Below are 26,997 nucleotides of genomic sequence, written 5' to 3' on the forward strand. Positions count from 1 at the left end.
CAATATACGAACTCGTAGTTTGCACGCCCTATCAGCAGGTACATTGCATTCACGGAGGCCCTAAATCTTCTGATCTGCGGCAATGTCCCCGACTGACCCCCGGATGCTGCAGATATATGAGAAACACATTTTTATTCACCCGTCGCATAAGCTTCAGCCCCGCAGCAAGAATAGTAACATATGCCAGTATATAAATCTAACACCGCGCTCAAACTAAGGTTTCCTGCTGTAGCATATACACCGTATTCATCGACTCAAAAGCATATTTTCAGCTCACGGTTGATGAGTGCTACGAGGCTACGCTTGGCTGTCCCTTGGGTAGACCGGGGCTTACACACTCGAAATTTGTGGACACACAACGCCAATTGTCCATACACTCTTGGTAATATTAGGAATCTATACTCTCCCTTCTAACAGAGGCGTGCCAAGTAGAGCGTCAGTTTTTCCCTAGCCTAAGTTCTGCGACGCATAACCACAGGCAGAGGACTCTTCATCGATATGACAAACCGATCCTCGACGGTGTGATCACGCTCGGCAGGGTCCCAGCCCTTCTCGAGCTCAAATTCGAGATTCTGCAGCAGGTGGCAGAACACCATCCGCATCTCCACCTGCGCCAGATTCTTGCCCACGCAATTAGACGGCCCAAACGAGAACGGGATGAACGCGTTCGCATCGTGGACGAATGGCTCGCCTTCTGGCGCGCGCTCGAGTCCCTCGGCGATGAGGAATCGCTCAGGCCAGAATGTGTCCGGATGCGTGAAGTACCGCGCGTGGCGCTGTAGCGACCAAAAGTGCATACGGGTCTGTGTGCCGTTGGGGATGAAGCTGAGGCAAGATGAGAATGGTGACGCTACACCACCGGCGAAGCAGGACATACTAGGGTCCGATGATTCTATCGCCTTTGCCCGGAATCGGGGCACGTTGGCTGCCACTCGGGATGACAGGATACATTCGCATCGTCTCGTTCCTAGCCAGATGTCAGGCACGCGATGCGTAAAATATGGCTATGAGGCTTACAGCACAGCGTCCAAGAATACCATCTTGCTGTAATGCTTAGGATCAAGGGCGTTTTCGCCGGCAGGGTAATACTGGTCAACTTCAGCCTGGAGCCGCTTATAGTACTGCGGGTACCGCAGGATGTTCCAAAATGCGTTTGACAAGACACTCGAGGTGGTGTCCGAGGCTGCAATAGTCGCAAGAACACCGTCAGAAATGACCTGTCCTGCGGGTGGGGACGTCTGCTCTGCTCCGTCTTCGTTGCTCTGAGAGCTCATGGTCATTACTAGTCAGCCTCATCTGCACCATCAAGCTCACCAAGTAATAAAATAGGTCCTTCGTGGTTGCACCTTGCTTGTAACGGACCGTAGTGCGTTCGAGCGCCCAGCGACGTCTCTTCTTCACTCCGCCTGACACAGGGAGACGTCTAGCGAAGTGTGCCAGCCATGGAATGTGATGATACAGCATCTGCCCTCTGCACGGCCATCAAAATAAGCGACGAAATATTAAACGCGGGGACGTACTCTGCGGCGGTCTGTATCATGGACCAGATTCCGTCTTTGTCGCCATGCGTAAGCATATCGCTGCCTCCCCCGAATCTATGCTACCGTCAGCGCAGAAGGGCAGACAGGTGTATAGCACGTACACCATGTCACCCATAACGTCGTATGTCATCCAGCTGAACCACGTCGCCAGATTGACGCCCCCCCTTTGGCTTGCTAGCTGCTCACGTAGCTTTGTGATGTTCCTGACGAGGATCGGCTCGTACTCCTTCAGCGCGGCCGTGCTGAATGCGCGGGTCCAGGGACGGCGGCGGCGAGCATGCACAACTGGATCTCTAATTCCGATAAGCCCTGAAATTGGGGGCTCCATAGCTACTGCATACATGGCTGCAGGGATATTGTTAAATATAACGGGCCTCAATACATACGTACGTGGATACTCACAGGGGCCCTTGGGCAGGCCATTGGTGCCCATCATCGGAGCCACAGCATCAACGTCGCGAATAGAGATGTCGTTGGGTCCAATGCGCACCACATCGCCGTACCGGTCGTGCAGCGCTCGAATGTACAGGTGCTGCTTACCATGACGCTCCTGCCAGACCATCCACCACTTGGACAGTTTGGCCGGAAGCGGACCCGGGTAGCGTGAGACAGGGTGCCATGGTGAGACACGATACAGCGAGATGGACGCTAGCAGGACGCCATGGTATGTCGTCAGGGCAACAATTGGTGCGAGCACCGGGCCGTAGTGAGGAACAAGGAGCGTGGAGAGACCAAGCGGAAGCAACAGTAGCAGGAAAGTCGTGGCCGGGATGTATGTGGGCTCCCATTTATTGTATATGAAGTGGCATGCCTGCGCGGACATCCCTCGGTCAGTTGGCAATGACAGGACAACGGCCAGTGACGTACGAGCGCAGCTCCTCCCACTGTGACAAGAGCATCCATTGTGCTCAGATTAACATGAAAGCTGACAGCGTCGGATGATCTAACTCGTGCGAGGTAGTCCACACCCATATTGTGCCGTTCGGATGGTGGACGGTACAAGGCCGGGTGTCCTGCGTGGCTCATGGTTTTAAGGCAATAACAGCCTCAGAACTAATGGGGTTATTTGAAGCGTATTTGTCATGCTTGGAGTCGCTATGTGTTGTGAAACACCACATCGCAGTGTTTGGGAGAACCTTTGCCTTCTGTTTCAACCTCCAAAATTGGCAGTGAGTCACGAGGCGCCCGCCATACTATTGATGCGTTTTGCGCGGGCGGCAGGAGGAGCAATTGGATCATGGCAAGGGCCGAGTGGTCGTAGGTAGCGAACAACGTTGATCATAAGGCTGCCCAGGCTCTGAGTAAGGGCAAGAGAGAGAGAGGGAACGACAATTGGAGCAAGGGGAGACATAGCTTTGGGGGACATGGCTCTACGGGAGCCATGTGTATCGGGCGGCCACATCACAAACCTACCTAGTATGCGCGGAAAGCGACAAGGAAGCATAACTAAATAGCATAGTCGCTTGTTGTATGAAAGCAGCGTTTTGCGGGGATTGATGAATTTACCTGCCTTTCGAAAGCTCTCAGCAAGCATCGGGATCTCGGCATATCCCCTACCCGGTCCGCGTACGAGCTGAGCGGCCCTGGCCGCTCTCGAATACCAAGATGCCCAAGAAGACCGCGAAATTGCCCGGGTACAAACGTATGTCGGGGGCCAAGGATTTATCAGAATCCGGGTACAACTGGCCAGCCTTTCTCCGAAGGGACAACAAGCTGATGAACACCGAGGCAGAAGTGTAAGTTTGACGGATGTGATCGTCCACCCACCTGAAGCGAGATTTGAGACAAACCAGTGTAACGAATTATTGGTGTAAAAAGACTCAAGATTGGTTTAAAAGTGCGACGCGATGCGTGATCCATGCGGATAACGCCCACTTCTGTCTAACTTTCGTGTGTAAAATGGGCACACCAAGCGCCTCACGGCGAATTTGCACTTTTTCTAAAATGGTTTGAAATCTGCGCGCTATTTGGGTATAAACTAGGCTATTTTAATTACCCAATCCGTATCCGGATAAAAACCAATACAAAAATACCCCGGTACAAACCGCCAAAAAGTGAGGTTTGGGTCGGACCTCTTGGAGCCTTGAGTATCTTGCAAATGCAGGAAATAATTCAAAGTATCATTTCATTCTTGAAGGTATTGTGGCCATCCGAGTCGCATTCTTCGCCATGGTCGCCAAGCTCCCCTGTCGTCTATGATCCACCAAGCTTCCTCGGAGTACACATCTCATCTTCAAGCGATGCCCGGATCTCCCTCGTTATGACACTCCTCTTTTTTCGCATGCAGATATAGGACCATGTTGCGACACTCCTCCGCGTGCCACCTGTACGCCTCACTGTCCTCCTAGCACTGCGCTTCGGTCCCGTGCTCACGCCCGCGACGATGACTGGATTGTCTCCCCCGTATGGCCTGCACGGCCTACACAGGGGCCCCAGTGCATCTTCTCGCCGTCTCCACCTTTCCGCACACATCCACGTTGACATGACTTCGCAGGGTAGAGTGGCTGTTAACCCGACCCGCGATACGTCCAGGACCCAGAGATGTTCTAGCCTGAAACGGCATACGACGATCGTGCGGCCGTGCCCTTCTCGCGCGTCCCATCGAACTGCGTCTGTAAGGGCCTCATGCTGCAGCAGATGAAGTCGACGGGACGCCACTTTATGGCGAAGCTGAGTGTGCGTTTCGCAGACGGGTGCGACCCGGGTGTCTGGGAGGCGCGGATGCAGGACAAGGGTGTCTTAACATTGGAGTCGCTCTCTGTTGTCGTCGAAAGACAGGATTGACTGATTTACTACTTTACAGCATAATAAATCATTATTTGAGTCATCTATCAATGCAGCGGAGATGCATTATTTGCAGTTTGTTTTAACCTAAAGCGCAATTAGCGCCGCGCGGGGAGCTTCCGACTGGGGACACGTACACTGTAAGATCGATGCCACCCTCGTACGAGTAGTCTTCCATGGTAGATTCCGACTGCATCGTTCCACCCCTGCTCCACCCACTGCCAGTCGAGCCACTTCGTGTTTGGCTCTCACCGACGTCCAGCGAGCGTCCGAACTCGTCGAGCCCCTGGTTAAACCGCCGGAACACAACTGACGCCGTCTGTACCGTGCCGGGCGAATCGAGCTCGGTTCCTGAGTACTCGGTAAAGCCCGAGTGGACCGACGAGCGGCGCAGGTTCATTATGAACCTGCACACGAGGATCGGCGGCTGTGGCAGCGTATCACTCACTGGTTTAGTGTCAAAGAAGTTTCGGTGGCTTACCAGCGCATCTAGAAATGGTCCCGCAAAGGCTGTTGACTGTACGAAAGGTGACCCATCAGGCCGTTGTTACGAAGCGAGAATGGAGCTCTAGTTACCTGACCATGCGTGATGACTAAAATCTCAGCAATGCTAACGAGTATCATAGCTCTACATAGCTTGTTAGTGGCGGTAGGTGAAATCAAGCATGTGAATAAGTACATAAAATACGCAGTTCCTGAGGACCGTAGTCAGCATTGTGCGACGGCAGAAAGAGTAAGACCTTACCGTCGCGAATAAGAGTTTGCGTGAGCGAGGCTGCACCTCGAATATTGACGAAATCTTGCTGCCGATGGTAGGCCTGCTTCCATGTCAATAGGATGGCAATTGTTTCTCCTATGACTACCGGTATCCGACCGCATAACGCGACTATAATCACTTCAGTGGCCTGTCTGGTAGGACACGTCGCTCGTCTTACCTCTAGATACCTTTCAGTCTCAATGAACAACAGCACTCGCAGACTCGAACACGCACGTTAGGTCGAGCTTGCCCGTGATGAGCGTTTCCGGCGTACATATCACTAGTCGCGAGCCTATGAAGGGCAGAGCCACTCCACGAACAGCGATCACATACTACGCGTCGAGTGCAAAAGGTGTCAGCAGGCCTGACAGAAGGAAAACGGCACCTACGGAGTTGGTCGTGACCGGGGCCAAGATCAAGATCAAGACGATGAGCGATAGGGTGCGGTTGCGATTCGTTATTGCGAACACCCGCAAACCGGCGAAGACTGGAGTGAGCAACAGTGTGTGAATACTGTCGCAGGGATGACAAAGGATTGTCGCGTACTAGCTGTCTGAGCATACCCAATTAAAGCGGGGATAAGGATCATATTCGTTCGTAGAGCGCATCTGCAATGTGATTTGTAAGTCCAGCTGACGGGTCGTTGTATATTCTGGTCGCACCTCTATCGCCGAGGCATTTAGATGAGTAAGTGGGACGATACGGAGCGGCGTACCTCTGGAGACGGTTGGGGCAACACGAGCGATATGGCCTCGAATAGCAACGTCCAGCGTATGGCAAGAAGAAGCGCCGTGGCAGGACTAAGCTTTCGCTGCCACACGACAGACACCTCTTGTCCGAACGAAATGGCGTACTCGTAGAAAATGAGCGCTGAAAGCTGTTGGGAATATGCACTCTGGCTTATAGTGCGGCAGCTTACCTGCGATGGCAGCCAGCAGGAGGCGTGCCATAAAGCTTTCGAGGATATGTCAGATTGTGCGTAGCGCAAACGATATGGGGAGAGCTTACATGGATTCTATGGTGCCTGCACCCAGATCCGGCCCTGGAGAACTAGCATTTTGTGACATGTTAGGAGCTAGTAAAGAGGAGCACGGAAGTGCCCTTAGCCGTGACGCTTTCCAGTCTAGGGAGAGCCAGACTTATGTATGTGGACGGAGGAAGGCAGGGACGGGAAGGGGTGAGACGCACAGGGTCCGAGAATCCCACATGTGATCAACGGTGCTTCTCCGTCTCCATCATAAGAAGTCGAAGCATTGATGACAAGCCCGTAGCAGATTCTGGTTGTGAGCCTTAGTCGAAGGCTTCCTGGAGAGTTCTTGCTCATTGGTTCATTGTTCCCACCACTCTGAATAGCCACAAACCTTCACGGACAATTGTGCCCACGCAGACATGATCCTTGGGAATCTACGCAACATGTGGGCGTGATGCCGTCAATTGAAAATGACAAGTCCCACTTCCTGATCAAGGGATTTGGGCGGGTATGACAGCGCACCCCGCGGCGGCGACCGTCTCGCGGAGATGGCGAACAAGATCGACTGTGCCGCAGTACAGCCCTCAACGTACGGGGACCTGTGTCAGATAATTTAACAGTCCTCGCGGTGCCGCAGATGATTTCAGTGCACTTAAGATGCGTATCTGACCTCTTGTAGATACCCGTCTGCTCGAGCTTTCGGACTTGAGCTCCGTGATAGTATGGAAGGACACTCCGTCTGTAGTATGCGGCGAGTGGTTAGTTTCTCGCAGAACTCTCCTGGATACCTTATTCCTGCATTCCAAATATCATATCAATCCTGGGAGCCGTCGCTCGAAGACGGAGTGTCATGGAGACGTTCAGTAGCTCGCATCTCACAGCCCCTCGATCGAGCCTCTTGCTGTGCCCCTGAAGTTCTTCATCACTAGAGGGCAGCGCAGTAATTGGGCAATGGAGACGATACTTTTTGCATTTTTAGACTGGGTTTACGCGATATATCGCACTGGACGGCAGATAGCTATGCTGAATCTGCAGTAAGTATCCATTTTATCGAAGGCTGTAACAAGTGCGATTGACCCAGCGATGAAGCCATGGCAGGATTCGACTTAGGACTCCATGAGTGGTTCTCATACAAGAGAAGTCTGAAATCAGAGGGCACAGAACACAGATGCAGCACCTGCAAAATGAAGGAATAGAGGGACTGTTGGGGCCGAATGCAGTCAAGGATTGAGATCACGGTTTAGGGCAGATCTCAGGCGCCAGCGCCGACATTGTGGCACCGCCGGGATGACCCGAGAGCACGCACTGCTACATGCCAAATACTATCCCTGAGTGCACCCCTTTTGATAATAATTTCACGTATTTCGTCCGTCCCTGCGGGCTCACTCAACATTTGCCCCCACAAAGGAGATAAACAGGTGCAACAAACCTCGTAGTATCGATGTGTATTTTTTGTGATTGAAATTCTGAGAGATGAGTGCATAGGAGGTGTTGCGGCGAGACAGCTCCGAGGGCCGTGGACCAGTGTTGATAATTTCTGTCACAGGGCTACAACCGAGCGTTGACCATGCATCCGTACATTTTGGGCTGAGAGTGAGGACAAGGTGTGGGCAGCTTGAGCGAAACAAGTCAGTACTTAACAGAATTAATCGTACACGAAGCGCATTGCAAGTCTTCCGAATGCGTGTCTCGATATCGTCGCCGTCTGGAAGTTGGAGGAAGTCAGGCAGAGTACACGTAATGGGTTATTGGCTCTCGGAGGGGACCTGAGCCATGTCAGGCCATCTCCGAGCACTTGACCACCGTCACTCGATGAGGCAGTATGCATGGTTTGCAAATGCTGCGCTCTGCGAGCCAACAGGTGCCGGTCTTGCCGAAAGCGGAGACTGAACACGGTCACGTTGAGGCAGATTTCCTGTAACGCTATGGCAAACGTGCGCATAGCGTAGCAGCTACGGGGCACGAAACGTATCATGCACATTTTCTAAAGTATCTATACGAAGCATAAAAGGCTCACAAGACTCCATAAACACATTGGCTCAGGAGATCTGGTGGGACCTAGCCATCAATGAGCGCTCTGACGTCCATCTGGTGTATTGCATGGAATGTTCAAAATTCCTTTCGCTCAACCTTAGGTATTGTGCCTTGATTTTTGCTCTGTAATATTTGTAGTAGTTTATACTACCTGAATAAATAATCCCGATCTCAACAAGAAAGCGTAGCTACGAGGGGATTCAAATTATCAACACTGTCCCATTTATCAAACGTGGTACAGGGATAGTACTCCTCAGATGTTCAGTTTATTGGATATTCATGCTTTACAGTCTCAAGATCCAGTTTGATTACTATAATCGGCTCGTGTCGTCCATAAAGTGGCAATACCAGAACAAATACTCCCTTATAATGCAGTCTTGCGATCTCGGGCGCCGGTTCTCCCTAGCCTACGTCCTGCGGCGCACCACCACAGGCAGAGGACTCTTCATCGATATGACCACGTGGTCCTCGATGGTGTGATCACGCTCGGCAGGGTCCCAGCCCTTCTCGAGCTCAAACTCGAGATTCTGCAGCAGGTGGCAGAACACCATCCGCATCTCCACCTGCGCCAGATTCTTGCCCACGCAATTAGACGGCCCAAACGAGAACGGGATGAACGCGTTCGCATTTTGCATGAACGGCTCGCCCTCCGGTGCGCGCTCGAGTCCCTCGGCGATGAGGAATCGCTCAGGCCAGAATGTGTCCGGATGCGTGAAGTACCGTGCGTCACGGTGCAACGACCAAAAGTGTATACGGGTCTGTGTACCGTTGGGGATGAAGCTGAGGCAAGATGAGAATGGTGACGCTACACCACCAGCGAAGCAGGACATACTAGGGTCCAATAGTCCTGTCGCCTTTGCCCGGAATCGGGGCCCGTTCACTGCCACTCGGGACGACAGGATACATTCGCATCGTCTCGTTCCTAGCCAGATGTCAGGCACGCGATGCGTAAAATATGGCTATGAGGCTTACAGCACAGCGTCCAAGAATACCATCTTGCTGTAATGCTTAGGATTAAGGGCGTTTTCGCCGGCAGGGTAATACTGGTCAACTTCAGCCTGGAGCCGCTTATAGTACTGCGGGTACCGCAGGATGTTCCAAAATGCGTTTGACAAGACACTCGAGGTGGTGTCCGAGGCTGCAATAGTCGCAAGAACGCCTTCAGAAATGACCTGACCGGCGGGTGGGGACATCTTCTCTGCTCCGTCTTCATTGCTCTGGGAGGTCATGGTCATTACTAATCAGCCTCATCTGCACCATCGAGCTTACTAAGTAATAGAACAGATCCTTCGTGGTTGCACCGTGCTTGTAGCGAGCCACAGTGCGTTCGAGCGCCCAGCGACGCATTTTCTTCACTTGGAGTGACATGGGAAGGCGCTTGGCGAAGTGAGCTAGCCATGGGACATGATGATACATCACATGCCCCCTACATAGTCGTCAAAATAGGGGACGCAAGTATTAAGGGCACGGGCGTACTCTCCGCCGTTTGTGAGCATGGACCAGATTCCGTCTTTGTCGCCATGCGTAAGCATATCGCTGCCTCCCCCGAATCTATGCTACCGTCAGCGCAGAAGGGCAGACAGGTGTATAGCACGTACACCATATCGCCCATAAAGTCGTATGTCATCCAGCTGAACCACGTCGCCAGATTAACGCTTCCCTTTTGGTTTGCTAGCTGCTCATAGAGCCTCGTGATGTTCTTGACGAGGGTCGGCTCGTACTCCTTCAGCGCTGTTGTGCTGAATGCGCGGGTCCAAGGACGGCGGCGGCGAGCGTGCGCGACTGGGTCTCTGATGCCTATAACGCTTACAATAGGGGGCTCCATGGCCATTGCATACGTGGCTGCAGGGATATTGTTAAATATGACGGGCCTCAATACATACGTGCGTGGATACTCACAGGGACCCTTGGGCAGACCATTGGTGCCCATCATCGGAGCCACAGCATCGACATCGCGAATAGAGATGTCGTTGGGTCCAATGCGCACCACATCGCCGTACCGGTCGTGCAGCGCTCGAATGTACAGGTGCTGCTTACCGTGGCACCCCTTCCAGACCATCCACCACTTGGACAGTTTGGCTGGAAGTGGGCCTGGGTAGCGTGAGACAGGGTGCCATGGTGAGACACGATACAGCGATATGGATGTTAGCAGAACGCCATGGTATGTCGCCAGGGCAACAATTAGTGCGAGCGCCGGGCCATAGTGGGGAACAAGGAGCGTGGAGAGACCGAGCGGAAGCAACAGCAGCATGAAGGTCGTGGCTGGGATGTATGTGGGCTCCCATTTATTGTATATGAGGTGGCACACCTACATAGACATCTCTCGGTCAGTCGGCAATACCAGGACAAGACAGGAAGCGTACGAGCGCAGCTCCTCCCACCGTAACGAGAGCATCCGTTGGTTTCATATTAACAAGGAGGCTCAAGGCGTCGGTTGGTGTGATCCATGAGAGGTAGTTCATACTCATGTTGCGCCGTTCAGATAGAGGAATGGTACAGACCGAATGCGACGGCTCATGGTTTTAAGAAGATAACAGGCCCGAGGAAGGTGAGGTCACTTTGTCATGCCCGAGACACTATCCGCATGTCTTATGTTGTGAAACAACGGTGGACCTGTTCGAGCAACTTCTGCCTTCCGTTTCAACCTGCTGCAGCGCGCCATTACTACTCGGAGGCGCCCATCATTTTGATGCGACAGCCGCCAAGACCTCCCAGCGGCGCGCTTTCAATGGGTCGGTTATGCAGATTGCATTAAAAGAATTCAACAAAAGCCGGTGCAGCAAGACAAATATACTCCAATGACTGTGTTCTTGGGGTATAAAAGCTTCTCTTGCTGTGCTAACGTTTGTTAACTGGCTCCTCTGTTACAGACCACCCAATCAATGCCTGGCTAGGCTTTTTGACATCAGAAAAAAGACTTAGGTCCACAATGCTACAGAGTGCTACAGGAGCATTTTGGAGCACTATGGGCCCAAGTCCTGTTTCCTGATGCTTGACGTGTTTCTTCACTGTCTGGGAGTTTGAGGAGGTATCAAGGCTTGTATTGAAGAAACTTACCTATTCTAATGGAAGCTATTGTTCTCCTGTAGCATGCCTGCCCAGGCTTTAGCACATTAGTCAAATCATTTGTATAACCTGTCAAGGATGTACCGGTCAATCGAATGCATCTACGCCCTTGTAAACGCCACAACTGGATACAATGAGAAGGCTGCCAGCAAGACATCGTGGAGATCTCCAGATAAAGGGATGCATAACAAAGTTAAAGATACTATTATGAGCATAAAATACTGTACGCAGCATGTCGCTCTCGCCGGAGATTTTGAGGACCCGAAAGGTCATGTCCTCGGGGCGGAGTCGTGCAGGGTCTCGCTTCTGGAGCGTTTGGGGAGCCAAGATGCTGTGTGTGTCTGTGAAACACGAAGGTAAGCCGCCTCCATTGAGGACGATGGAGTTGAATAACACCGCAGACTCTCCACTACCAATTGGGATGCGGCATGTGTCGTTGAGCGCGGCTACCGTGACAGTACTGGGTGGTAAGCATATTTTTTCCGTCGCAAATCGGTCAAAACTGATTGAACACAGCCCCGATTTTCTCTAGTTTTCACCTAAGAAAATAAAAACTCGGTTTTGCACCAGTTTTACTGTGTTTTAGACCCCTTTGGCCGGCTTTGCACCAGTTTCTCTTCACCTTGCGTCGGCGTAGAATCAAGGAAAAACTGGGCCTTAATTAGCCGCTTTTGTCCAGGTTTTCTCAAGAAAAAACTGCGCTTACCACCCTGTGTAGTAAACGCAATTTCTCTGATCGCCTTTGTGGCGCTCTAATGATGCATCGAACGTTTGTGATGCGCTTCGGAGTCGGGACAGCGACTCCCGCGGGCTCTACGTCAGTGCCGTGATCGCAACTGTGTACGCCACGACACAATCGCTGGAAAACACCGAGGTTGTTTCGGTCAGGCATCCATTAGATCCTGCCGAAGTGCGGTAACACCTTACAATTTGCTTTGGCCAGCTGACTACTAGTAGGCTTGTAAATATCTCGCTTCAGTGCTTTGACGACAACCGTTCTGCAAATTGTATATATAAGCTGCGAATGCTAAGACTGACGAATCTGGAAGGCTGTTCGCTCCCAGGATCCTCGCTGTATTACCTTGACAGCACCAAACCTCAGCTACTGTGTAGCCGCGTAATTTGGCTCGATGGTTGTTGCTTTAAGGCCAGTCGGCGCATCGGCCCGAAGGTGGTGGCTGCCTTGGAGTCCTAGCGTACGCTCATTAACTTGACACTATCCAGCTGAGATCTCAAGACGGTGGCGGCACGCAATCAACAGCAAGTAAACGCGAGCTAGCAACTCAGAAAATATGGTGCGTGAACGTTGATAACCGCAGGATGTTACAATATAAACAGCTGAAGCCAGGGCCAGTTGATGACGTAATAAATACTACAAAGTATACCAAGCACTCGGAGTCCTTCACAGAATAGATAGCGTGGGGTTGTTGAGCTCTATGGGATGTGATGGCGGACAGATAGAGTCCTTGATGGGTCGCAGCACGGAGTAAAGCTAGCCAATACGACAGAGAGTAAGCTAGAAGCAGTCCCAAAAATCAGGCCTAGAGTCGTGAGATTGTCATAAGAGGTCGTGTCGAGACTCGATCCCGGAGATGGTGAGCAGAATATCCGCCCACTAGAGGCGATTGATCTTGAGGATAGCAACGCGGCCGTCCACAGGGATTCCGTGATTGATGCCTGAGATGTATGAGCAAGGTGAAGCTGAAACTGAAATCGACTTGTCGTACCTCGCCTACCGCGAGGCATCAATCCTTCACGCCACTCGACCTCAGCCTTCCACCACTTACCCTGCCAGTGGCTCCCAGCCGTAGCATGTTCAACAAAGTAGTCGCGTCCTACATTGTATCCGTCCTTGTCGATCTGATGATTCTTGGACGAATCCTATATGGAGTGTGAAGATTACGCGCGTACGGAAATTGAGTGGGGAATGCACACCTTCTCCTTGGACGCGCTTGAGGGAGACGGGGGTTAGACCTGTGCAAGAACAAAAGCGCGGTGTACACGCACCCAATGAACCAGGCACCGCTGTTCGCGAGGGTGCCGTTCTGCCGCCACGCACGGAAATGGTGGCCGCCGCGGACACTCTCCCAGCATGTCCCGATGATAGGGTAGTGCTGCCTGATGAGCATGTGCTCCGGCTTGCGACCGAGGCCATCGCCCAGGTCGGCGTCATGGATGTTGCCGTAGTGAAGACCCATACATTCTCCGGCGAAGCCGATGGACCTTGCAGGAACACTGAGCATAATCGCGGAAGCTGCGCAGCTGAGGACACTTACTTGGAGTAGTCGAGGAAGCCGGATTCCTCAAGTACGTAGGGGTCAGAGAGCGCAGAGATAATGATGTTCAAAGGCTCCCCGAGCCGCCTAGTTGTAAACTAAACGTAGCCGGGGGTGAGGGCGGCAACCCGAAGCCGACAAAGTAGTACGCACGTCGATGAAGCGTCCGCCGTTCAGCCTTGGGTCAATCCACCCATCCGTATTCTCCGTCGGTGGGAGCTCTCCATTGTGATACTCGTATACCCTACGCGAGTCCGAAACAGAAAGCGGAACTTGGTTGGCATCGCTATCTGTAGCGACCGGGGAAGAGTGGACAAGCAGAGCAAGGGCGAATGCGAGCAGCCATGTCAGGAAGGGGTGAGGCATTTGAGTGAGATTAAGACGTCGTATTGGGTATTGAGGGTATTGTCAGTCCAGGTATGCTGCTGTCCGGAGGTAAGGGAACGTAGGAGCCAGTGACCCAGCACTGGGAGAGAATTGGAGCAAAAAGAGAGGGTCAAGCGACGTCCCCGGAGAGCGGTCCCAGAGCGCACAGCAATCGGTGCACGGCCTCTCCGGGGTCCTTTGGCACCGCGAGACTCCGGACACGCCAACGTTCTTCGGGATCAGCGTGTCAACGATTCGGACGTACGGCGTATGCTGCGAGATAGATACGGCCATCGTCCAATCCAAAACTCCAGTACTATCAGATTCAGAACGCAAGTTCGCTCCATAATTAACGAAGACAACTGCCGCGATACGACGGAAATGCTAACTGTCAACGCCGCAGGCACTAAGCTTAGGAACGAGCATAGCCTTGGAGGAGGTCCGGGAACACTTCTATCTTGTTCCTCCAATCTCCCTCCGCCACCTCCTGGAGTATGAAACGCCGGAAGCGCCCTCTGTCTTTGAGCCAAGACAATGTCGCGTACGTCGAACTCAGCACACTAGGGCTGATCAGCCTCCATACATCTTCTGCAACGAGGAACTGCCGTTCGCGCAGCACGAGCGTCATGTCTTCGAGCGCGCGGTTGGAATCTGCGGAGATCGTTGCTACGACGTGCCAGATGGCCTGCCAGTCCAGCGGCTGTGCTCGAACCGACAGCTCGAGCGATTGAAGGGTGCTGCAACAGGCCAGAGTAATAATTGGGGGCCCATCCGCTGAATAAGGGGAGCAATAATCAGCCGCTACTGTATATGTTTATCCCACATACGAACGTACCGCGTTCATCCTGCCAGAAACCGCAAAACGACAACCTTAGGTAGGCCAAGCTCGACCGAGTGACGGTCAGCAACTCCTGCAGTCCCGGGAAGAAAGAAGTCTCCAAGTTGCCTAGCGATAGGGTGTGCAAGACACGCGCGGAGGGCGTCTGCACGATATGAAGAAAGAGGCCGCCGCTCGTCGAGCCTCGAGTGACAAGGCTGTGGACGGCAAGGTGTCGTGAAGTAGGGTAGTTATCCTCTACACGACGATACGAATAGTAGCAGAATACAGCTATATCAAGACTGCCGATCTCCTTGAAGCAGTTGAGCAGGTGGATGACATCGCTGGGAGGAATCTCTTCTTGTACGCTCTCTATTGCGAGGCTCTTCAGCGAAATGAGTTTACAATCAATCTGAGCTGAAGGGGATGATGTGACGAATACGTCTTGGATGCGCAGGTGCTCTAATCGAGAGAAAAGGCCGAGCAAGCTGAGAAAAGCGGCTGGGTCGTGATAACCCGCGTCCGGCGGGATTAGCCACTCATGCCGATTAAGAACAGGGATGGTCTTCAGGTTGAGCTCCTGGGTGTAGATCGCAAACTCAGGATGTTCCTCGAAGAAGGTAAGTATGTTGCGGAAGGCTGCGCGAAGGTTGGATATAGTCTCGGGGCATTTGCTGTTGTCTCTGAGAGTGTAGGTAACTTGGCGAAAGAGATGTGGCCGAGAAAGGGCGCTCCAAACGTGACAAACCAAGGAGCAAGACCTCAAGTCCTGCTTTTTATATGAGTCGAGCTCAGTGAAGACAGCATCAAGGAGCTCTGGTGGGAGCTGGACCATATGCTGTTATCAATGAGCGCAAGTAGTTTTGGCTATCGAACGTAGCACCAACCTGGATCTTTGTGCTATGTTCGATGATGTCTACGTGCTCAATGGCAGGAGTATCTGAAAGTGGCATCTCCCAAGGCTCGCTCTGGCTCTCAGATCTCAGCGCTCAGCACTGGACGTCGATGAATATCGCGATCAGCGGCCGGAGATTGCCGTCTGGTTACCATAAGTAGTAGGCGGCTTGACGCGACATGAAAGTATGAGAGGACATAAACATCGCACTTTTTATATGGAGCGATGCATCTGCATGCCTGCACACTGCACAGTGACCTCTGCGATCGTCATCTAGTAGACCATCACGCACGCAGGGTATTTGTCAATTATCAAATATGGGTGTCGAAACGCTGAACAGGCATGCACTAATTAACGTGATTAATAACGGCAACGCGGACTCTCGGGCTTCTGGTTTTTTTTTGGCATGATTCCTGAGTACTGAGTCCCAGTGCACGAAACATACAAGTAGCTGTTTTGCATTGTTCAAGGTCATGCAACTACTGTCTGCACATATTATACTGTTCAAGTAAGGGCCTCTGGTGTGCCCGTGGTCCGGCTCTCCACATTCCATCAAATCAGACCGCGTCTCTTACCGAAACAGTCCCTTCACTGCGAGGAGGCTACGAATACATTCTGCATCTCAGCGTGCTGTGCACACTGTCCTTGTTACCGAAATATCTGTAGTTATGTCCGCAAGATCTGGTATCGGCAATGACGTTCCCATGGATGACACAACAGCACACGAGGTATGTCTCCTAGCCTAAGCCTCCCCCATCCAGTTCTTCACAGCTGACTGTACCCAACTATACAGCCTTCAGATGTTCCCTCGGCGAGCGATGAAACCAGCGAACCGGACAATGTCACCGTCTCGACGGTGTTCCAACCCAACTCAAATGTCCTTCCTCTTACGCCGGACACAGCCCTGCTGTCCTCGGATGACGTCTTCTTCTACGTTCACTCAGCATTGCTCATGCAGCGATCGGAGAACAACTTCGGCTCTCTTTTCCCTGTAGCGCTCCAAGAGGGCGAATCAGAGCATCAAACATCCATGCTCCTCGTCCGCGAGCACTCTCAGGTCCTGAACGTCATACTGCACACCATCTACGGCCGGCCTTGCGACCAGTTTAGCCCGACCAATGACACGCTGAGTGCGGCGATCGCGGCCTTGTACACGTACGGCGTGCCGCTCGCTGTGCACCTCGCACCGGGGATGCCGCTCTTCGCGCTGCTCGTTGCGCGCACACCCGGCGCACCGCTCTTCATCTACACACTTGCAGCACAGTACGACCTATACGACCTCGCGGCGCAGGCGTCCACGTTCCTGCTCAGCTTGAAGCTCGTCGACATCGGTCAAGAGTGCGCAGATCGCATCGGCCCTGTGTACCTTCAGAGGCTCATCTCGCTCCAGCATGCACGCGTAGAGGCTATGAAAGAGATCCTACGCGAACCACCTGGTGAGCACCCGCCGACGGACCACTGTGACGCGGAGACGCAGGCTGGGATGACGCGGGCATGGATGCTGACCGCGGCGTATCTCATATGGGAGGCGCGGCCGGGTAAGTCGGGGCTAACAAGCGGTATACGCGATGCTGACGATCGAGACAGAGCTGACGACGACGTCTATGGAGGTAACGTTCGAAAACGTCGCGGGAAGTATACGATGCACGGCATGCAAAACCGTCTTCGGCGAACGCCTGGCGCGAGCACTGAATAGCTGGGCACAGCAGAGGGTATGTCTTGTGTTCAGCCCAGCCAGCAGTATTTGCTCAAGATGCTGCGCACAGAGAACGATATGACAAGCAGACGCACGATGGATTAGCGAGACTGAGTGCCCTCGTTTCCCACAGGTCTCAAACACCCCCATGACCATGCTTCTGCTATCACCAATAAGATGCCGCTGCGTGGACAGATATTTCTAGTGGAATTTTTGTGCAGTATCACTGCGACCGACAGCTATACACGCAATTGAAGTTGAACCGTAGCCTACGCTCGCAAGTCAGCATTGTGAACGAGATGGTGTGGCCTGTAGCCTACAAGGCCACGCACCAGATTGCACAGAGGCCCTCTCGCACCATCGCATCATGACGTTGCCACCACCACCAAATTTTGCCGACGTACGTACTGCAGCACTGAGTTTTTGGACAGCGGATAATCTCCGGGGCGGAAGTCTCGAGCTCCAATTGACCTGCAAGATGGCGTCCTGAGGAGCACTGGGCCAAGCTACGTGGTCGCCGTGAAAATTTTGCACTCTGTGTCTCTCTAGGTTTTGGGATAATGCGCTATCAAAACCCAGATTGAATGCCAGAGGTTGAACCGAAAGAGGAGCTCGAGTGAAGACGAGAGATGTAGATGACGATCAAAGTTGTGTGCAGCGATCGGACGCTGACAGCCCCGCCCGTTCTTCAGGGCAGGCGCGTGCACGCATGCGGCCTAAGCGTCGAGGAGGCTCTGTTAAAATAAAAAAAACTGTGTCAGAGATGTTTCACGAGTGATGTTGCTTCCGCTGGAGAGGTAAAGGAATATAACTAAACACAAAAAGAAGATGAAAGGGGAAAGTGGGAGAATATAGATATTCATTCCAGAGCGATGCAGCTCTCATGATAGCCATGACACTACTGTGGGCCTCTGCAGGTTTGTGGAATAGTCTTACGCGACGCGACTCTGGCCGAAAGATCGACGGCGCAACTTGAGAGCGAGGAGACATGCGGCAGAAAGAACAAGCACAGTACGCGGGGCTAAGAGGGGCCGACGAGTGTGTGGTGCACCGGCCGGCCAACCAAACGAAATCCACTGGTTCGACATGGGCTTCATATTGGCTTCATACCTCTTTCGGTGCCTCCCTCAGATGATCCTTGGCGTGCCGCATCTCCAACTGAATTATCGCCGCATGATGCTGCCTCCCGCTCGCAAGCCTCCCTGGAGCCTGCGACGACTATGCTGCAGAGGCATTACAACGAGGACGATTTGTGGAAGGTACGTACGCACCAGAATTCCACATTCACGTTAGCTCTTCTTAAAGTGGGATCGAATCCCACGTTCACGTTAGCTCTTCGTCCGGCTGACGAGATTTTCATGACAGACGGGATCGTAAATTACGGTGCGCCAAACGACGAGTCCAACTGAGAACATAAGACTCCGGTGGACCCCAGAGGGACACGCAGTGCGGGCAAGAAACCGGGATAGAGCGGGCTGCTAAAAGTGTACGCAGTGCCAGGGATAACACCAGCCTCACAGACCCCTGCGGCTGAAAGATGGTATCGAGAAGACCTTCCTGAATTCTTTCTCTGGCCAGCCGAGCCGTTGCCTGGCTCATTATCGCTGAAAGTTGCCGGCCGATGACCCTGAAGGTTGCCGCCGCATCCTCGCCTAGCAGTCCGACTCCTCTGGCAGAGAATATGGAGGACCGCACGGTTGCTACAGCGTCATGATGTTAGCCCGAACAAGAAGAGCCCTGCCTGACCCGCAAGGTACAAATAGGCACCGTTTAGCTGGAATAGGCCTTACTTGCTAGATGGCAGGCCCGTCAGCAAGGGAAGTGATCCCGCAGATCGGAAGTGCGCGAAGTGATGTCTGTTGCAGGCACAAGGTCCTGGGAAGCGGACCCCTGCTGAACGTGCTGAGAGTCCGTTCGCCTGTAGTAGGTACGCTCATTCTATAAAGCCCAGTATCAGAGTTGCAAGTGAACACGACTTATGAAGTGCTGTATCCGACATACGGACTGGCACGCCTGCCTCAAGACTAGATGGGCCCACCATGCGGAATATCGATGGACCGGTCGCATTGACTGGTGCGTCACAGCACGTGCGGATGTAATGGAGATCCTGCACACCTTTGGCAACAGGAGATTCGGTTACGAGATTTTTCATCCCCTAGCTTAATCCACAGCACCTGGAGCCCTCTTTCAATCACCGGCCGTGGTTTCTTCAGGTATTTCGTTCCATCTGCGTGGATGGCGTCGAATATGATGGCGTTGGCCGCCGCAGATTGTTGCTCAGGAGAATGGATCTCGACGACGGCCTGGACACACCTGGACTGGCGGCTACCTATCTGTCCACCATCTTGCCGTAGGGTGTACGCTGACACGCAAGGTGTCGTCGACGGCCCATAACATTGCCCGCAGGGCGCGGTTTCTCTTGGGGCTGCGGCATTGCTCTCAGGCGATCGGTTGGCTCCGCTGATGATGAATTTGTTCTCCTCGGCTTTCCGTGTCCCTTTCGCCAGTTTTCTTCCTAACTCCGCCACCTGCTTTACAACCCGAAGTTGAAGACCCGATATGATGCAGCGGCTGTCTGTGTGGCCTTGCAACTGCTCCATTCGCGGGTCCACTCTGGAAGAGTTCGTCATTGGGCGCGAAAATGTCGCTCTCCGCAGCGGGAGATGCGGTGGCAGTGATGGGAGGAATACTCTGGGGGCTGTCGAGGGTGAGCGGGCAATACAAGTCGTAATCGTTGGAGTTTGACTGTGGCACATGTTATTGCGGCCCCTCCCTCCCCCCTCAAATGACTTGCTGTATAAGATTATCAGGATAAACCCAAATAGACACATGCATCTGTCGGCGAAATATACTCAAGCTAAACTGGATGAAATAGAGTGCGCTCCCCATCGATGCTATATAACCTGAGCGCCGCTCCGATTGAATCCCTCTCCCTCTCCCTCCTTGCAGTGAATGTCTGCCGACGCCCTCCCCGTCGAACTTGTCGACAAGGCCATCAAGTTTGCATATAATGACGCCGATGCTCTGACTCTTACGTCCTGTGCTCTCGTATGCAGGATCTGGGGAGCTGTATCCCGACCATACATTTTTGAACGCGTCAAGATCGCCTCAGACGATCGCCTCACCGTCCTCGAGAACCTCGTCGAACGCGACGCCAACGTCGGTCCCTTCATCCGTGCCCTTATCGTTCAGCCTTCTCCCGTACTCACCACCGTGCCATCTTCCTGGGTCGGCAGGCTCGCCAAGCGGCTACCATCCAAGCTAGCGCGCCTACAGGCCATCAGACTCATCTGCATCTTCGACCTCGGCGAAGCCTTCGAGCGCGGTTTCGTGCACGAGTTCGCCACATTCGCCACCGTCGACCGCCTCACAATTGACAAATGCGCACTCAACTTATCACTCGTGTACCTGCTCGCCGCAGCGCTACCGGGCCTCCGGCATCTCCACCTCGGCGTTATCATGCCTGTGCTGTCTGTGCTGACCGAGCCCCTGGCGCAGCTACATCCCCTTCGACTCACTTCGGTCGGGCTAGACGTGGGCAGCGTTTACCCCTACGGTCTTCGGGATGTCGTTAACTGGGTCCTGAGCTCGCCTTCACGCCAGACTCTGCGCTCTCTCGTGCTCGTCGCGCGAATAGGGAATGCCTCCGTCGTAGGACGAGTCCTTAACGAACTCGGGCCGCAGCTAGTGGAGCTGGACCTTAAGCTTGAGATGTCCTTCCCTCCATTCGTCGAAGCAGAAAGTACGCCTCCTCCGGACCGCGGACCTAGCGCCCCTGCTGATCTCCTCCCTTTCGCAGTGATCAGAACAGACATCAGCCTGCGCAGCTGCACTGCACTGCGCGTGTTCACGCTGCGCCATCACAGCCCGCTCTCGCGCGCGGTGCTCGAGCTCGTGTCTGAGGTGCGCGCACCGCTCCGGAGCATCACCCTTGGCGTCCTCGCCGCCCCCGACGTGCATGCGCTCCCCAGCTTTGCACCGCTCGCAGCACACATCGGCGAGGCGCTCATGCGCACGCTGAAAGAAGAACGTGTGCTCTACTCTGGCCCCGTGCCCGAGAGCGCCATTTTGGAGAAGCTGCAGCGAGAATTGCCCGTCATACACGCGATGGGCGTCCTCAAGGTCGAGCGCGTTTGAATGGGATGTAAGTGCTGGTTCGGCTTTGCATTGACAATCCCGACTGGCTCTGCTAAACTGGTCCTGTGCGAGCTAGTCGGTCGTCGTTTCCAATGACACTTGACTAGAAGAGTCGGTAAAGTATTTGGTTTAGAAATAGGCACCCCTGTCGTCGGGTCTATCCGGTTTTGTAAATTTGTCACAGCGCATAAGATCACGTTTCGACCCGAATTAGCTAGCCTACTCATTGGTAGTAAAATCTGAATTCATGTTGAACTAGGCATTGGGTTTCTACCTGCGAAATTTGTGTACATATTTGTAGCATTGATATCAACAGCTCAGACCAGTGAAAGGCTTAACAGCCCAATAGCATATTATAGGACTTGATCAAGGCTATCTTTCGCCATGCCTAGACTACGCGCACATTTCTCGAATTAGACGTTGTGAGCACCCTTCAGGTGCGCATCCTATGTTATTTGTTTGTCTTTGTTAGAATTCAAAGGCTATGATTCCTATACAAGAGGCCGCTTCGTTGCGCTCCGCGACTGCTGTCCTCGTGGATGTGGTTCTGCGGGCATGAAATTTGAAGCTCAAGATTTTCGATTTCATTCGCTGCAATGTATAGAGGATTGCAAGTCAGACAGGAAACGGCGCATATAGGGCTGCAGCATAGGCGCGCTGCGCGCGGCATAAGCAAAGGACAACTATCTGGCCCAATCAAGGAGAACGACGAAATAGGGGCGGTCAAAAGGTATATAAGACGGGGCCCCTGAAGCGAGTAAGACAGGGATAAGAAAATCGTGTCTTACTTTGAGGGCATCTGCGTAATATTATAGTAATAATTATAGTAATAGTAATAATAATATAGTAATAGCAATAGTAATAATATAGTAATAGTAATAGTAATAATATAGTAATAGTAATATTAATGATATGGTAATAGTAATGATATAGTAATAATATATTTCCACAGCTTTACGTCTCATGCCTTCAAAGCTTCAGCTTCAGGCCTAGGTCTGGGCTTGCTTCTAGCACTCAACGTCTCTATGCACCGTACACCACCGACCAAAAGTTTTGCGCGATAAATTACTCAATAATGATAGAAAAAACACGCCTTATCGTCACAGGCCACTAGTACTCGTCCCGCTGGCTCTCGAGACAGCTCAGTCTCGGGATGACCACGTTCGGCTTGACGCCCCTCGCGAACTGCACGCGCCACTCACGCGCGAGCTCGTGCACGCGTTCCATGTCGATTTCGATGTCCATGCTCGCAGGCAGCTCGTCCAGGAAGCGCACGCCATCTGCCGCCTCTTCTTGCGTCTCGGGCACCTCGTGCGGCGAACTCGACCGCTCGTCACTTCGATGCTCCTTTGCGGGATGGGGGACCTTCACAAACGTCGGTGCTAGTGCGCCCAGCTGTCTTGCCATGCTCTGTCTCAAAGCTGCGCGCGACTGGCGGTCTCGAGTCTTCCGCGGCGGCGCCAAGAGGGTCCGGCTCGACCCGACGACTGAGGGAACCATCACGACATCTTCTGTATCTGTTCGGTTCAGGGCTTGAGAGCTTGAGGTTTGATTGATGGTAACAGCTTCGTCTTGAGGCACGCACTTTTTCGTGAGACCTAGGGACCGGCGAAGGCTTGTCTCGTCCTCCAGAGTCCGTCGTCGTTTCGGTTCACGCTCTACGGAGTTCCGGGAACGAGCTTGAGGCATGTCCGACCTGGATGGCGTCCTTATAAATGCTTGTTTGCGGATGTCAATAAATCTTGGCATCGTGTTCTGATCGTGTACCGGCCCGAAGGGGTCCAAAGGAGCTGAAGCGTCTCGTACGTTGTGGTTGTCCGGAGCGGCGGACTGGTGCTGTGTCGTCCGACGTCTTTTATGTGTACTAGGCGCAGGTGAGAGCAGCTGGAAAGGTTTTCCAAGCATGGCGTGACGAGGCTGCTGAGGGGTTTGAGGGACATCTTTCGAGCTAATCTGAGTAGAGTCATGGTGCTTGTTCGGAGGAGGTGAGAGACGCCCCGAACGAGGAGTAGACGGAGTAGACGGTAGAAATGGTGCAAAGGCAGTGTGGAGGGATACACCGATCGTCGGCGCCTCGTCAGCATTGACCATACGTTCATCGTTGGCAGCTTCTCGGACAGGTGAAAATGAAGCCGCCACCGGATCCAGGAGCTGTGACGGCATGTCGGCATATGACGCAAAAAGGAAGTGTGCAGTATTCATATGAGCTTCCTCGTTATCCCCGTCCTCGGTCTCCGCGTCGCTGTCCACCTGCATTCTCGCTGATGGCTTTGAGAACCCTGCATGGAGACGCGCCATGGCACGCTCAGTCTGAGAATGCGTTGCGCGGCCCTGGAATCCCCTTTCCTTGAATTGAGCCTTCGCTTCGACTTTGAGAGGTCCAGCCGACATTTCATTCCAGACATCTTGTGTCTGGCTCTGAGTATCGGTAGAGGCGGAGACTTTCAGGAGACGCTCTACTGAATTGCGTTCGGGACCGTCTAGGTACTTCAGGAGAGTTTGGAGTTTGTGTCGGATCTTGCCATCGTCTGCCCATCGTTCGGCTATCTCGAGTGAGCCGTTTCCCTCTAAGTTCGTAATGGCAACATCTTCTCCATCGTCCAAGTTTAGCGACATGGTAGTCCATTGTAGTCCAAGCTCTTCGGCGATCGACTGGCGGACCTCTGTTCTGAAGGAAGCTTCATCCAATGCAAGAAGGCCGGAGAACATCCCTGGGATTGCGGCCCAGTCAAGGCTGCAGAGCTTTGGATCGAGCGTGTTGGGTATTATACGTTTCGGCCTGAAGAGCGAAACGAACGACTGGAGCTCGGGAAGAGGTGAATGCCTCGAGAGCGCCACAAGCTGTAATCGATATCGTCAGAAATATGTTGTACCCTATCGCACTGAGGGATCATACTAGATGATTCACCGTCTCTCCCTTTTGCAAACGCTCCTCCGTTTCGCGTATATAAGCTTGCCAATCCGTAGCACCCATAGTCACCGGATTAACGTAGACAACGTGATTGCCGCTTGAAGTATGCGTGTCCTGGCCTTCAGCTTTGACTTCGCTGCAACGATCAAAACGTTCGCAAGCGTGGAATCGCGTAGCACGCTCGTCTCGGGTGATGATAGAGCGCAAAAACGGTTCACGGTCAAGGTGAGAGTAGACCGTGTGCTTATACCTATCAACGTGAATCTGGAGATAACGTGGCGTATCATTAGCACATGTCAAAAATGAGCATATATGCACATACATTCGTTCGGAAAGCTTTTGCCACTACTTTATAGATGTCCTCGTAACCCCAGGTCCATCCATTGATGAAGAAACGGGTAGATTCGGGAAAGAGTTTCATGAGAGAGACAAGCCCAGACGTCGCTTCATCCTTTGAAGGAGATTAGCCCACCACATTGTATACATTCAACAAAACGAATCCAACCTTAGAAGGTATAAGCTTCGTGCTCAGCATACATGCGGTGTCGAGGTAGATAGCTTCCAAAGTCTCGCCTACGGTCTCTGGGAAAGCATTCGAAATATGAGGGTCCCACGTAGCGATGTATTTCTCGAGGAAAGGATTCTTCTTGAGAGAATCAAGGTACCACGGCTCAGCGCGAAAGTCACCAGTATAGAGTATCGAGCCCAGGGAACCTTGAATGAGGAACCTGTAGATATATCAAAAAATGTCCACGAGATGGGATAGAACTTTCATACATGACCGCGCCTGGGCAGTGGTTGGCGTCGATGAGCGTTATTGTAACGTGATTGCCGTTCGACAATTCGCACCGTGTTGGCGTGTTGAGGGGCAGTGGTTTCTGCCAAGTGGGAGCAGTATAAGAATAAACATACAGAAAATTCCGAGATAAAGTTCACGGCAGGCCGAACAAATTGTCTAGAAGGCAAAGCGCCACATTCAAAGTGCAGTGATCATAGCCGGGTAGGTTCACTTACGAGCAGGTCTCTTGAACCGTTATAGAAAACCATTCCGTCATCGTGCGTAAGGGGCTTGATCTTGAGGTGCTTAAATGTTCGTATGTTCTCTGCTCGTACATCCTTCTCTCTCAGCTGTCGCTCGGCTAGCACCTCATGTCTTAGAAGCATTTCCTTCGCGTCTTGAGAGCAATACACAGTATGCCCAAATGATCTTGCAGACAACCCTTGAATGTGGTCTGTGTGCGTATGCGACAGTAGATGCAAAAGCGGGACGGTCTTTAAGCTGGACGAGCCGGAGAAATCGTCGACACGAATGGCGTATGGGTGCACGAACGAGTTATAGGGCGATCCTCGGGGCATTTGGACGCGTTACGACGTGCTAAATATTATATTTACCACATAAGCTACGAAAGAATGCCGAGGCTGGAGGAGGGAAACATTGACAGTGGTGGAGGAGCGTGAAAAGGAGGAGGCCGTCACGCTTCGCGACGAGTAACGAAGGTCACAGAAAGGGGTCCCGTCACGGAGAATCCGTGACGCTTTGTCCGCGTTTGCAGAGGGCGCTCCCGACTTGCGGCGAACGACGATGGCGGCAAAGAGCAAAGGACGGTGCGTCGGCCAAAACCCTTTTAGCATACTCGGAGCCTCATAATTCTGTTCCTTCAGCACACTTCTCGTGCGTCTCATCTCCACCGCCCAAACGGGCTTCTTCTACACCACCCAGAGGCTGCGAAACGGGCCTAGTCTAGCAGCTGTGAAGTACGATCCAAAAGGTGGGCGCAAATGCACAGGACTGCTGCTCGGACTCACCAGTTTTGCAGTAAAACAAAGAGTTTTGTTTGTTGAGAGCTCCAAGACCGCTCGGAAATCTGCTGCTGCGAAGAACTGAGCTCTTCACTGGTATCAGCAGTGCCGGTCAACTTGCGAACACTGCACATGATGTAAAACGATGCATACACAGGAGCCGTGGCAGGGCACTAGAGAAGGTGGAGAGATTGAGCACCGGTATCCACGAGTATTCCGTACGTCATCGTGTGCTCCAAATTTCCATCACATACATATACAGCGTACACCGGGCTTTGATCCTGTCAAAGGCAGATTGCGACCCACATTGTCCCAGTTCATGTCTCAGCTCGCCTGTCAATACGTTCATCTCTGTTCCTGCAACTGAAAGTCCAGACCAACTTGCGCTGGGCACGCCATGATCAGCCGCCGAGCCGCGCTTTTGGCCTCATGCCTTCTGTTTCGAATCATGTCCGCTCCGTTTTCTTAGGACCCACATACCGCTCCGACCGCCCTGACATCGCTATGACCGGAGAGCATGCGCCTCATACCGCTATTGCGACCGGCCCATTGACTATACCCCGCGGCTGGTCTTTCCCACGCAGTTCTGCAGACTCCAAAATGCGCTTTGCGGCCTTCCGACACTCGGAACATCAGGAATGCAGTCTTCTGGCTGCCCGGTGCCCGTATTGACTCCGTTGCTCTGTTAGGCCAAGTTCCCATATCGTCCCAGCAGCTGAGCGATGCGACTTATATCCGATCGATTCTCAGTTAAGGTTTTAGCCGCATTGAAAATCACGTCAAGGCACCGCTCTGACGCTGCAGGGCTCCGCAGAGAGCTCATGAGGAACCTGATAGACTATGCTCGAGTATCGCCCTCGAACTCGTTTTGTTCACGAGGACGACACGCGATCTCACGGGCCCCACATTCGAATGCCTTCGCAAATCCCGGGTCATTCGCGCCCGGG

The 26,997-nt window shown here is 52.9% G+C and overlaps 11 protein-coding genes across 11 annotated transcripts; 3 read left to right on the top strand and 8 right to left on the bottom strand.

Moving 5' to 3' along the window:
• Positions 1 to 452: 452 nt before the first annotated feature.
• PHACADRAFT_102490 (uncharacterized protein) lies at positions 453 to 2,364 on the bottom strand (the record flags this gene model as incomplete). The annotated part of the gene is made up of 7 exons (XM_007399765.1): positions 453 to 825; positions 878 to 967; positions 1,018 to 1,262; positions 1,303 to 1,471; positions 1,521 to 1,595; positions 1,643 to 1,886; positions 1,944 to 2,364. The coding sequence occupies 7 exons, from the start codon at positions 2,362 to 2,364 to the stop codon at positions 453 to 455; spliced, it is 1,617 nt and encodes a 538-aa protein (XP_007399827.1).
• Positions 2,365 to 4,407: 2,043 nt separating this feature from the next.
• PHACADRAFT_31822 (uncharacterized protein) lies at positions 4,408 to 5,671 on the bottom strand (the record flags this gene model as incomplete). Its single annotated transcript, XM_007399216.1, has 8 exons — positions 4,408 to 4,752; positions 4,807 to 4,842; positions 4,902 to 5,020; positions 5,071 to 5,184; positions 5,261 to 5,262; positions 5,317 to 5,414; positions 5,472 to 5,569; positions 5,629 to 5,671. 8 exons carry the CDS (start codon positions 5,669 to 5,671, stop codon positions 4,408 to 4,410), a joined length of 855 nt encoding a protein of 284 aa, XP_007399278.1.
• Positions 5,631 to 6,903, bottom strand: PHACADRAFT_262495 (uncharacterized protein; the record flags this gene model as incomplete). The annotated part of the gene is made up of 7 exons (XM_007399766.1): positions 6,705 to 6,903; positions 6,444 to 6,651; positions 6,271 to 6,387; positions 6,091 to 6,205; positions 6,002 to 6,036; positions 5,798 to 5,952; positions 5,631 to 5,692 (listed from the first exon to the last, which is right to left on the bottom strand). Coding segments are annotated over exons 4-7 (311 nt in total), but the record flags the coding sequence as incomplete, so codon positions are not given.
• A 1,590-nt stretch (positions 6,904 to 8,493) lies between these two features.
• On the bottom strand, positions 8,494 to 10,512 carry PHACADRAFT_177444 (uncharacterized protein; the record flags this gene model as incomplete). The annotated part of the gene is made up of 8 exons (XM_007399767.1): positions 10,450 to 10,512; positions 9,986 to 10,394; positions 9,685 to 9,928; positions 9,563 to 9,637; positions 9,356 to 9,512; positions 9,059 to 9,303; positions 8,919 to 9,008; positions 8,494 to 8,866 (listed from the first exon to the last, which is right to left on the bottom strand). Exons 1-8 carry the CDS (start codon positions 10,492 to 10,494, stop codon positions 8,494 to 8,496), a joined length of 1,638 nt encoding a protein of 545 aa, XP_007399829.1. The 5' UTR covers positions 10,495 to 10,512.
• Positions 10,513 to 12,459: 1,947 nt separating this feature from the next.
• PHACADRAFT_262501 (uncharacterized protein) lies at positions 12,460 to 13,840 on the bottom strand. Its single transcript, XM_007399768.1, has 6 exons — positions 13,582 to 13,840; positions 13,429 to 13,526; positions 13,160 to 13,375; positions 13,088 to 13,103; positions 12,880 to 13,033; positions 12,460 to 12,829 (listed from the first exon to the last, which is right to left on the bottom strand). Exons 1-6 carry the CDS (start codon positions 13,792 to 13,794, stop codon positions 12,768 to 12,770), a joined length of 759 nt encoding a protein of 252 aa, XP_007399830.1. The 5' UTR covers positions 13,795 to 13,840; the 3' UTR covers positions 12,460 to 12,767.
• A 266-nt stretch (positions 13,841 to 14,106) lies between these two features.
• On the bottom strand, positions 14,107 to 15,452 carry PHACADRAFT_262502 (uncharacterized protein). The gene has a single exon (XM_007399769.1). The coding sequence runs from the start codon at positions 15,444 to 15,446 to the stop codon at positions 14,589 to 14,591; it is 858 nt and encodes a 285-aa protein (XP_007399831.1). The 5' UTR covers positions 15,447 to 15,452; the 3' UTR covers positions 14,107 to 14,588.
• Positions 15,453 to 16,434: 982 nt separating this feature from the next.
• PHACADRAFT_262504 (uncharacterized protein) lies at positions 16,435 to 17,792 on the top strand. Its single transcript, XM_007399770.1, has 4 exons — positions 16,435 to 17,044; positions 17,094 to 17,218; positions 17,273 to 17,471; positions 17,535 to 17,792. The coding sequence occupies exons 1-3, from the start codon at positions 16,537 to 16,539 to the stop codon at positions 17,282 to 17,284; spliced, it is 645 nt and encodes a 214-aa protein (XP_007399832.1). The 5' UTR covers positions 16,435 to 16,536; the 3' UTR covers positions 17,285 to 17,471; positions 17,535 to 17,792.
• A 2,359-nt stretch (positions 17,793 to 20,151) lies between these two features.
• Positions 20,152 to 21,670, top strand: PHACADRAFT_150980 (uncharacterized protein; the record flags this gene model as incomplete). Its single annotated transcript, XM_007399771.1, has 2 exons — positions 20,152 to 20,769; positions 21,094 to 21,670. The coding sequence occupies 2 exons, from the start codon at positions 20,155 to 20,157 to the stop codon at positions 21,337 to 21,339; spliced, it is 861 nt and encodes a 286-aa protein (XP_007399833.1). The 3' UTR covers positions 21,340 to 21,670.
• Positions 21,671 to 22,419: 749 nt separating this feature from the next.
• On the bottom strand, positions 22,420 to 23,334 carry PHACADRAFT_262505 (uncharacterized protein). The gene has a single exon (XM_007399772.1). The coding sequence runs from the start codon at positions 22,744 to 22,746 to the stop codon at positions 22,450 to 22,452; it is 297 nt and encodes a 98-aa protein (XP_007399834.1). The 5' UTR covers positions 22,747 to 23,334; the 3' UTR covers positions 22,420 to 22,449.
• A 153-nt stretch (positions 23,335 to 23,487) lies between these two features.
• On the bottom strand, positions 23,488 to 25,606 carry PHACADRAFT_54509 (uncharacterized protein; the record flags this gene model as incomplete). The annotated part of the gene is made up of 6 exons (XM_007399773.1): positions 23,488 to 24,180; positions 24,236 to 24,514; positions 24,573 to 24,701; positions 24,756 to 24,978; positions 25,028 to 25,128; positions 25,265 to 25,606. Coding segments are annotated over 6 exons (1,767 nt in total), but the record flags the coding sequence as incomplete, so codon positions are not given.
• A 226-nt stretch (positions 25,607 to 25,832) lies between these two features.
• PHACADRAFT_199551 (uncharacterized protein) lies at positions 25,833 to 26,135 on the top strand (the record flags this gene model as incomplete). The annotated part of the gene is made up of 3 exons (XM_007399774.1): positions 25,833 to 25,855; positions 25,913 to 26,019; positions 26,068 to 26,135. 3 exons carry the CDS (start codon positions 25,833 to 25,835, stop codon positions 26,133 to 26,135), a joined length of 198 nt encoding a protein of 65 aa, XP_007399836.1.
• Between the last annotated feature and the right edge of the window lie 862 nt (positions 26,136 to 26,997).

This window comes from Phanerochaete carnosa (genome assembly GCF_000300595.1).
Source record: "Phanerochaete carnosa HHB-10118-sp unplaced genomic scaffold PHACAscaffold_9, whole genome shotgun sequence".
NCBI lineage: Eukaryota > Fungi > Basidiomycota > Agaricomycetes > Polyporales > Phanerochaetaceae > Phanerochaete > Phanerochaete carnosa.

Excerpts from the sequence above, each read along its gene's own strand:
- PHACADRAFT_262501 (XM_007399768.1), bottom strand. The coding sequence starts at position 13,794 with ATGCCTCACCCCTTCCTGACATGGCTGCTCGCATTCGCCCTTGCTCTG. Across the intron at positions 13,527-13,581 it reads ACGGCGGACGCTTCATCGAC|TTTACAACTAGGCGGCTCGG; the intron begins GTGCGTACTACT and ends GGCTACGTTTAG. Across the intron at positions 13,376-13,428 it reads GGCTTCCTCGACTACTCCAA|GTCCATCGGCTTCGCCGGAG; the intron begins GTAAGTGTCCTC and ends TGTTCCTGCAAG.
- PHACADRAFT_262505 (XM_007399772.1), bottom strand. The coding sequence starts at position 22,746 with ATGGCAAGACAGCTGGGCGCACTAGCACCGACGTTTGTGAAGGTCCCC.
- PHACADRAFT_262504 (XM_007399770.1), top strand. The coding sequence starts at position 16,537 with ATGCTCCTCGTCCGCGAGCACTCTCAGGTCCTGAACGTCATACTGCAC. Across the intron at positions 17,045-17,093 it reads CATATGGGAGGCGCGGCCGG|AGCTGACGACGACGTCTATG; the intron begins GTAAGTCGGGGC and ends CGATCGAGACAG.
- PHACADRAFT_262502 (XM_007399769.1), bottom strand. The coding sequence starts at position 15,446 with ATGGTCCAGCTCCCACCAGAGCTCCTTGATGCTGTCTTCACTGAGCTC.